This window comes from Helianthus annuus, chromosome 4, assembly GCF_002127325.2.
Source record: "Helianthus annuus cultivar XRQ/B chromosome 4, HanXRQr2.0-SUNRISE, whole genome shotgun sequence".
NCBI lineage: Eukaryota > Viridiplantae > Streptophyta > Magnoliopsida > Asterales > Asteraceae > Helianthus > Helianthus annuus.
The window spans coordinates 88,854,887-88,865,224 of record NC_035436.2 but is presented as its reverse complement, the minus strand read 5'-3'; the positions used below and the strand labels follow the sequence as shown (position 1 = coordinate 88,865,224).

The window sequence follows — 10,338 nt, the reverse complement described above, 5'->3', positions numbered from 1 at the left end:
ATTACACATTAAGAATTAAACAATTCACTTAGATTGTCGATATACTGACCCACTTAAATTTTCATACAAATTTCAACTGATTCAGGATACTAATTAGATGTTTTAAGAACTTAAACTCATTCATGTGTCCCACCTCTTGAATATACTCCCGTATCAAGAATCCCAATATTCAGTCTTACAGGTGAGAATACTACAATGATATCTGTACATAAATTAGGAAATGCGAGAACTGAGGGATCTCAAGTCGATACTTCCATATGCGCAGAGAGATATCAGTTTCGACTTTTTGGTATGTCCCCTTTAGAGGATCTTTTAGTTACAACAACAGTGACTATCAATTTTATTGTTTCATCAGCTTGCTGAGGGCGATGCTATGTTTCAAGCAATTGCAGAAAGTATTATTCGGGGACTAGGTCAGAACTTCCATTCAGCAGAAGTCCCGGAATAATACCCCAGATATCACTGAGCATAAAGACCTAGTATCTCAGAATAAGGGACCTTTCAAACGAGATTTCAGGGGTTACCTATATATCCAAGTAGTGTTCCCCACGAAAGAAGCAAGTGTTTGAATTTAGGTTTATATCCCGAAAAAGTTTACTAAGTGTATAAAAACCTATCGACATATCATCAGTGAGACTGTTTAACGCTATTTAATCATTACATTTCTTTAGCATACCGTAACTGTCTACTGATGTACTATCATTTCCTCTTTTTACACAACAACTCAAATTTTTGAATTTTATCATGTTTTTGGATTTTTCAAATTTTCTAATGTTTTTTGTATTTTCTGACAATTTTTCTCCCCCTAAAATGCAAAACCATTAAAAGAAATTTGACAAACCGATACTGATAGCTTTGTCTCGCCATCCATGTTCTACTAACTGTGCACTGAATTACACTAAAAATCAGTAATTACCCCCATGATTTACAACACATTGATTTTTACAGTTTGAAAACCGTTTTTCAGTCTGGTGAAAGTAATCATGTTTGTTCAGCCGTGAGGGTTTCGGCGTATTCAATCAACACATATTTTTGAAATTTTCTATTTTTGACAAAAATTAAAAACAAACATATTTTTGGTTTTTAATTTTTCAAATTTTTAGGGTTTTAAAAATATTGTTTATTTATGTACAAAAAACACATAAACTCCATGTTTCAACCAACACAAGGTCCAGCAGCCTTTGCTTCCTCTTCATGTGCCAGACTGTTCCAACTTTCAATCTCACAATCTTCAGTATTCTTGAGCACCTGCACATTCAACTAATTGAATTACTTGAACAATTTAGCCCAGGTCTGTTGAACCTTAGGCATTTCAACACAATAATTTTCATTCAATGCTGGAAATTCATTGTCATTTTTCACAAAAACTTTCTCAATTTTAACTTCAGCTTTCTCATCTTTTACCGAATCAACATGTTTCTTAACACTCCATGTTTGACCTTTCGATGTACCACGTTTGTAAAAATGTGAATCTTTTTGAACACTTTGGTTTTGAACAACATTTTTTGGTTTCCAAAACTCTTGGGGTTTTGTCATATCAACTGATGTTTTCCATCTTTGTGTTGTTCTGAATCTGGGTGTGTGAGAATTCCAGGTCTGTCTTGAATCGAACCTGTTCTGGTTTGATTTCCAATTTTGATTCGAAGCAAACTTGTTTGTGTTGTACCTCCATGTTTGTTTTGAATCAAATCTGGTTGACCTTTGTCTCACATACTCAGATTTTTGTTTCTCAGAATCAATCTTCTTGTGGTCAACATCCACAGGTTTTAGATTTGGACACTTGCGTGCAAGATGTCCTTTTTGATCACATTTGAAACATGTTCTCATGGACACATCTTTAACCTGTGGTTGTTGCTTTCTCTTTTGTGCCTCAAACTCAGCATTAGACTGTCTCATTTTGAGTTCTTTTTCTTCAGCTAAACTGTTTCCTTGAACAAAACTCATTTTAGCCTGATAATTTGGCGTTTCATTTTTGCTTCGATTCTGTTTCTTCTTATAACCCAACCCAGCCTTCATGTTTTTCTTCTTGAAACCAGGTTTGTTATACAAACCTTTATGAATCTTACCAACAAACTTTGAAATCTCAGACTTCTCAATCTCAACCATTTTGAAAACTTTGTCAACTTTTTCTGAAATCACATTCTGAATCGGGAATACAACATCTAAGAACAATTTGTCTGATCCAATCATGGTATAAACCAATCCCTTTGAATCATCATTCAAATTTTTCTCGGATTTGATGTTCTTCAGATAACCATCATGAAGATTTCCTTCATCTTCATCCTGTGATTCAGATTTACCTGTATCAACCGACTCTTCTTTCAACACACTTTCAACGACTTTACCTACCACCTCTGAATCATGAGAATCATCAGATTTGGAATAGGTTATGTCAATGTTGTCTGGCAATTGGTCTACCATGTTGAAAGCTTTTTCGACCTTTTCCTCATCATAAAATGTAAACTTTTCCGGTGGTGGAACTTGATGAAACTCCTGCTCAGATTCACCATCTCCCGGTTTTATATTGAAAATTCGTTCAAGCACATATGACGGCACGTGGTAACTTTTTAACTTGTTGTTATCCTGTTCTAAATCAGCAATCCGTCGCTTTAACTTAGCAACATCTTCGATATAGGAATTAACAACATCTTGTTTTATAGCATACATTCGTTTAAGCTCTTTGGTTGTTTCAGAAAGATAATTCATTCTAGATTGAGCAGATTTCATTTCATCTTTTACTTTATCATATGACTCTTTTGTAACATGATATGATAATTTCATTGAGTCATATTCCTTTTTCATTTCTTGACAAGCAATTTCTTTTTGTTCGCATTCATTTTTCATTTTCAAAACATCTTCTTTCAAAACTTCATTTTCTTTTTCTAACTTTGTACATTTTCCTGAAAGTTTTTCATCATTTTCGTTAAAAACCTTTTCTTTTTCTAACATCTCTTTGCATTTTTTTTTGAAAATGTTTTCGATTTTTGTGAATTCAAGTTCTCTTGTTCTGAATTGCTCATCTTTTTCAGTACAAGCTCTGCACGGTTCCATGCATTTCTTGCACTGTTCAATTGGTTTTAAGACTTCAGAATCAGAATGTACCTCAGTGATTGGCACTTCGGTGTCTTCAGCTGCTTTTGTCTGCATCTGATCAGCATCATCTTGCTTCTCTTCAATACTGACTTCCTCACCATCATTACCAGCATCCAAATTCTCATTCTTTTCTTCTTTCTTCACCTCTTCTTCAAACTGCTGTTCTTCAGTAACAGCTTCTTTCACAACTTCAACTTTAACAGTTTCTGTTTCAACCTCTTCAGCAACCTTCTTCAAATTATCCACCATCTCTTCAACATTTTTCTTCATTCTTTCCTCATCCCTTTTTCTCAAACATGACAGCATAGCATATCTGATATCTTTTTCATACTGTTTAACATATGCATCATCTTTCATCACCCTTCTGTAGTATTCGGCTCTCAACGGGACAACAAGAAGAACATCATCAAAGATTATGTCTTTCTTTGGAACAACCGGTTCACCTTCTTTGTTGTAGTAACATTCTCTCTTTTTATCCCATCTTCTGTTGCTGACAGCACTCTCATATTCTTCCTGCATGTCATCCATTCTGTTGTGGATCACGTTCCATTCTTTGTAAGTCTTCTCGTTCAAAATCTCTTCTCGAGTTTTCTCTTTAATTTCAGCCATGATGTTTTCTTGAATCACTGGTGAATTTTCTGTGCGGACAGAACTTGATGCGAACTGAGATTTAATTTGTCAAACCGTACTAAGTGCTATGACCCGGATCAAATTTAAACAACTTTGACAAAACCACACGACCTGAGACTGAACCACCTCTTGTAAACTGGGATCAAATTCAAACCGTGTGACACAGAATTCACTTTCAAACTAGCTTGAACCTTTCAAATGACTTCACATTCTGAAACTTGAATCATATCAAATGGGCCTCAAACTTCGATATCCCGTCAACACTTTGAGCTTTAAAAAAGATGAAATAACATGGGCTGTGACTTGAGCTGCCTATTTCCACTAACAACCGACAAACTGATCTATTGGGCCACCAATTTATGTTGTAAAAATATGATAGGGCCGTTCACTTTTTCACATGCAACTAAAAATTGTGGCCGACAACAGTTTAAATGTCCAACATATGATTGGGCCGCTAATTTTGATTTTAATGAAATGGTTGGGCTTCACAATGTTATTTTTGTTGCTTTAGTATGATTGGACCTTCATTAAATGTGTGGCACGTTTATATCATTTATACAATCTCATTGATTGGACCGATGTATACTTAATTGGGCGGCACACTCTTAATATTCAACTCAAACCATTTTTAACCTATTTACAAATGGGCGGCACACTTAAGTGGCTGTCTATTAAATGGTCTTTTAAACGTGTCAACTCTAATTGGACCGTTATACTATTTAACACATGGGCTGGCAAAAGTATATCTTAACAAATCATTCATTGGGCCGCAAAACAAGTAGTTTTATTAAAAGTCAAACGTAACCGACAATTAATTGATTAACAATATGTTCAGATTGGGCCGCACATTTTACTTGATCTGACAACTTTAGATTATTTGTAATTGGGCCGCAACTGTTACTATGTGACCGTTAAAAAGTGCCGACAACTCTTAAGGATAACAGTTGATTGGGCCATTCAACTTAATGGATCAATACTCGGCACATGACACAAGTTTATTGGGCCGTTGTTTTTTTTTTAATCACATGAGTTCTGTCAGATTTGATTCACTGAAATCACAATGATGACGATGACTTATAAGCGAATCTAACGTGCTTTGTCACTAAAAGCGGACCACAGTGATGACTAAAAAGCGAACCTGATGAGCGGACCCATGTTGTGACCAATATGAGCAAACCTGTTTGACAATATAAGCGAACCTACTGAACTGACTAATAAGCGAACCTCATACTATCACATAAGCGGACCTCATAAAATGTTCGAATAAACGGACCTTTGGAGCGAACCTCAAATTAATGTCACTATGAGCGGACCTGATTGATCACATAAGCGGATCTAGCTTGTTCGTAAAAGCGAACCTGCAAATTTGACACGAATTCGAACAGAAAAACTTAGATTTCTCCTAAACGGTTACGAATTTGGATCTGAAACTTGGTAGGGTTATAGATCAGGTGTTTACGCCCAACATATCAAAAAATCAGACGATTTGGACCGTGAAAACCTGTTCAATTTGACGATTTTCAGTCAAAAACGTGAAAAATATGAAAAAGATGAAGAAGTAGATGAAATCCGGATCTGAAATCGATGAAATCACGAGCGGAAATGTGTGTTGGATCAGTGCAATCGAGCTCCTGCTCTGATACCACTTGTAGGACCGGTTTTGACTCCGAAACGATTGCGTAACCGAACGTGTGACGTGCGGAATCCGTACACGTACGCGACCGAACACACGAGACGTAATATAATCTGTGATTCTATTGATCAAATCCGAAAACGTACAAGAACCTGAATCACGATGTCACTTTCTCTCTCTAGTTTCTCTCTCTAGCTCTAGAAAGCTCCAAATAACAAAATGTAGCAAAAGTCCTAATCTAAACATAAAATCTCCTATTTATAGGCCTTGGCTTTTAATGAGATTTCGTAGGACCGGTTTTGACTCCGAAACGATTGCGTAACCGAACGTGTGACGTGCGGAATCCGTACACGTACGCGACCGAACACACGAGACGTAATATAATCTGTGATTCTATTGATCAAATCCGAAAACGTACAAGAACCTGAATCACGATGTCACTTTCTCTCTCTAGCTCTAGAAAGCTCCAAATAACAAAATGTAGCAAAAGTCCTAATCTAAACATAAAATCTCCTATTTATAGGCCTTGGCTTTTAATGAGATTTCTCATTAATTACAATTATGCCACCTTGCCTTTTTGACTAAGTATCACTAATATAACAATATAAATCTCGTTTTCTTCGGTTTCTGCTACGGACTAGATTGACGGAGGCGATAGACAGATAATGCACTAACAAAAAGTCCTGAAACATATGTGAAAATAAAGTCAGCATAAAAATGCCGGCGAATACATAGGTTTTGTTAGCCAAATAAATGGCAAAAGTTGATATTGTAATACTTTGACAACTACAAGAGTTGTCGATTGAAAATGAATCTTGAAGCCAAAGAATGGCAAAAGTTTAGTATTGCAATACGTAATCTTTATTATGAAAACTCGTGGCAAAAAGTATTGTATATGGCAATATGATTATTGCTAAGTAATTTTCATGCCATTTGAAATTGTATATTGTAACATCGTTGAAATCATTGTAAAACTCGTTAATGTATTATTAGAAAACCAATCAAGGATTAATAATAACAGTTTTAAAATTAATCAAAACTTGTGTGAGTATTATATAAATCAAGTCAATGATTTATAATAATACTTTAGACATCCTTCAAAGAATTTAACATATAAAGATATGGGAGATTCTTCAAGGATTTGGATAATCGAATATTAGATCAATTGTACACAAAATCCTAAAGTGATTCGGATAACGCTACAAGAGTAATAAAATAAGAACACTTATATATAGGAAATACCAGCGGCGTATCCACCATGTTCTTATTTTATTATACTTGTTTCGTTATCTAAATCACAACTATCACATAAACACATAAGTCATTCCCTTATGACTTATTTGCTTTTCAAATAAGCAAATAAGTAAATAAGTCATTCCAATAAGCTTAGCCAAACAGCCCCCTAGTTTCATTATCTAAATCACCAACAATCTACACGTAAACCAACCTTCGTCTGTAAAGTACTTCTTAAAAATCTCACTATTAAGATAGGAAGATCTAAGATTGTACTTCAATATCCTATAATATGAAGATAGGTAGATCTTTTAAGGATTTGGATAAACATTGTATTTGAATAATCGGAATAATACACATAAAAGCACTTAGTAAACACATATATGTCATACATTTGGCAAATAAATCGGTTACACATATGAATCACCCCAAAACATTTGAAAACGGCAAAAGAGGGGAACTATGTACTCTCCTGGGATTGCGTGTAGGTCTTGTTCAATTGATATAACAAAGCTCAAAGGATCAAATGGTCAAGTGTCGAAGTGGTTCCTAGTGTAACAAATACTATGTTAGTGAATCGACACCTAAATCGGAAGATCGGGTAGAATGAGGTATCGTAAACCAAATGAGTATTGGAACTCATGTGATATGGTTCAACAAAGCCTACATTCTAAATCGGAACCTATCCTAAGTGCTTACGACCCATTACGACCCGTTATGATAGTCTACGCTACTTTAAAGCGTCGTTCGCGCAAATGCGCGTTCGAACCGCCTAACTAGTCCTATGACAAGTATTATATGCCTTAACATATTAATTATGTTATATAATCAGTTTAGATGTCAAAATATCGGTTACATATGCTTAAAATGAAATTATGTGCATAAAGGACATTTTGGTCATTTTCCTAAGGCATATAAACTACTTATCATACAACTAACTAAACGATGTGACCATAAGGTATAACCTCGGAAGTTTATTCCCTATACAACTATGGTTACAAAATATGTTTGGTCGGATCCTAACGATCGACCAAACAGGTCGAGTTCGAAAGTCTAAGTGGTTGTTTAGACCGCTTATCTTACGACCCTATATAAGCACTAAACTAAAAGTGACGAGTTAAACATGTTAAAACATGTTTAACTTAGTTAGAAAACAAGTTTGATATCAAAACAAAGTGTTTTGATACCCAAAAATAGCTTCGTTGCAAAATACGCATAAACACGTATTTTGACCGAAACTATGACTCGTCACTACGCCTAACCAACGTGGTAATCAGTAGGTATAGTCACAGGGGACTATAACCATCGTGGTTACGCTCACGTTGCAAAGTTCAAACGAACTTTGTGTTGACCAAGACTGGTCAAAGCAGAAAGTCAAACACTGTTTGACTTTAATGCTTGAAATGTATAAAAGCATGAAAGAAGCTTACAAAAGGTCAAAGCTAGGAAGATTTGATCCAAAACAACTCAGGTATGAAGCCTTCATAAGTGAGAGCTTCAACTTAGAGCTGAATTTGAATCAAATGTGTGAGGAAGCAAATGAATCAAGTGGGTTTATATAGATATTTCAAAACCGTTAGGATCGTTTCTTAGGTTTTGAGCTTTGATCTGGACCGTACAAGTAAGGCACACTGATTTGGGATACTAGGGGTGTCCAAAACCAGCATACAGTATTGAGAAAGTTACACAAAAGACCGTGGAAATCAAGCTGGTAGTCAAAAATTGAGTTTCTGCTCGTCGCGTGCCGCCACAGCACAACCCTTAGGCTATGGCGCGACGCCACACCTTCGCAGTTCTAGAAACTTTCAATTGTTGGCAATTTTGGTCCCTGCAGCATGTTTAAGCCGTTTTCGACGCGTTTAAACCCCGTAACCCATTTTCAAGGCTCAATAATGAATTTTAAGTATAGGGAACTTGAAATATGCTTGAAAGCATCTCGGATGTGTGTTCGTTTGGTCGTACAGTTGCGTTGTTCGGTTAATTACGACGAAACTCGAACGGACGCGAAAAACGATCCAAATTACATGAAGAATGGAATTTTAGCATTCCATACACTAAAATAAAATATTTTAATGATTACAAAAATTTTCGGATGTACGGATATGTTCAAAACGTGAGATATGAGCGAAAATGCAAACTTATGCATTTTTTGACGCTTTTAGTCCCTGTTTGATCAAAAAGTTTATTTTCGCATACCGAACCCCTCAAAGCCTATTTCTAAGCTATGTAAAGGATATTTAGGGTATGTTTAGCTTACGATGAAGTTCCGGAATGTTCGTTGCTATACGGATCAGTAGACTTTCGCAGTTTGACGCAAATAGTCCCTGTGATCAAATAAACTCGTTTTTGACACACCAAAGCCTTCAAAACTTATTTCTAAGGTATATAAAAGTTATTTAAGGTATGTTAAGCCTATGTCACTGTTCCGGATTGTTTGTCGTATTAAACTGATTACGTTTACGTATAAGTTCGCGTATAACTTTGTAGAAAGCGATTTAAAGCTTGCAAGTGAATTTAAAATCAAAACGTGAAATTATCAAACGCAAATAAACAAATTTTGAGACCAAAACGCATTGTTTCTTTGATAAAATATATTGTCCTACATCGTGCGGTGTTTACGGAGCATAAGTGTCACAGTCTCCCCTACTTTAGGAAATTTCGTCCCGAAATTTATTTGAAGGAGACCGTAGAGTGTAATTGAAACAACGGATGGATAAGCAAATTGCTAGATCCCAAAGATGCGGAGCATCATTTGGTGTTGGAAATTTTAGGGGATTCAAAATGTGATTTGGGATATTCAAAGTATCTCAAGGTATTCAACCCTTCGAAACTTGTGAATTTAAAGAAAAAGTCGACCAATGTTCAAAAATCGTTCGAGTATGGCACTATGTTATACAAAGCTCTTAGTGTAATTCCTAGCAAACAAAGGGGTGTACATTCAAGCCTTACACGTACACGGTTTCTAACGTCCCACGAGGTACATCCAATGCACCATGAGCATCTCATGCATAGGAGACGGGTCAACATACCTTATGGCATCAAGATCGTCATCTTTAACACCATAATATACTCCCGGTCGGCTCGATTTGAGTTAATGAATGTACTTGTTTTTGTTTATTGTAAATAACCACACAAATAACAAATAAGCACATAATCACATAATGGTCCAAGATAACATAAAATCACCAAGTGATCTCAGCAACGTTCTGAAGGATAACACAATAAGAACACTTATATATAGGAAGTACCATCGGCGTATCCACCATGTTCTTATCGCATCATACTCCTCCCGTTACCTTAATCACTCTAGATCTTATGCCACCATACTTAACAAGGCTTACTATGATTCTCATGCGTCGAATCTCATAATTAAGTGTGCACCCATAATTACTCGTTTCATCGCATGGTCCACATAGCTCCTCTTGTTAAGCGAGGGTAAACAAATAATAAGGTCGAACTATCGTCTAAATCAAATAAACATCGTCACAACATAACATATGTCAAATCGAATCATGTTTCATACTAGCAATGATAGCACTACTTGTTTTGCATACAACAAATTTAGTAGTAGGTATTTTATTCTAGTACAAATGTTTATATATGCTTCATACTAACCAAACAGGTAGAAAGCAACATATACTAATCGTGCATTGTCATTATAATGTAAGCATATCAAGAAAATGTTTTCAAGTCAAATGCTAGGTATGCTAAGTTAACACACTAAGCAGAATGTATTTGAAAATTAGTGT

General features: G+C 35.7%; 1 protein-coding gene across 3 annotated transcripts in view; it reads right to left on the bottom strand.

Annotated features, from left to right (window-relative positions):
- Positions 1-805: 805 nt before the first annotated feature.
- The window catches only part of LOC110912681, a 35,766-nt gene continuing 26,233 nt past the window's right edge, over positions 806-10,338 (bottom strand). The window contains exons 2-3 of one of the 3 annotated variants that reach the window (XM_035988544.1): positions 3,103-3,993; positions 806-1,248 (exon numbers count right to left, since the gene is read on the bottom strand). In XM_035988544.1, coding sequence (XP_035844437.1) covers positions 1,156-1,248; positions 3,103-3,702 — 693 coding nt within the window. In that variant the 5' untranslated portion in view covers positions 3,703-3,993 and the 3' untranslated portion in view covers positions 806-1,155. The remainder of the gene's footprint in view (positions 1,249-3,102; positions 3,994-10,338) is intronic. The other 2 variants (XR_004890312.1, XR_002578109.2) reach the window with 2 other exon arrangements.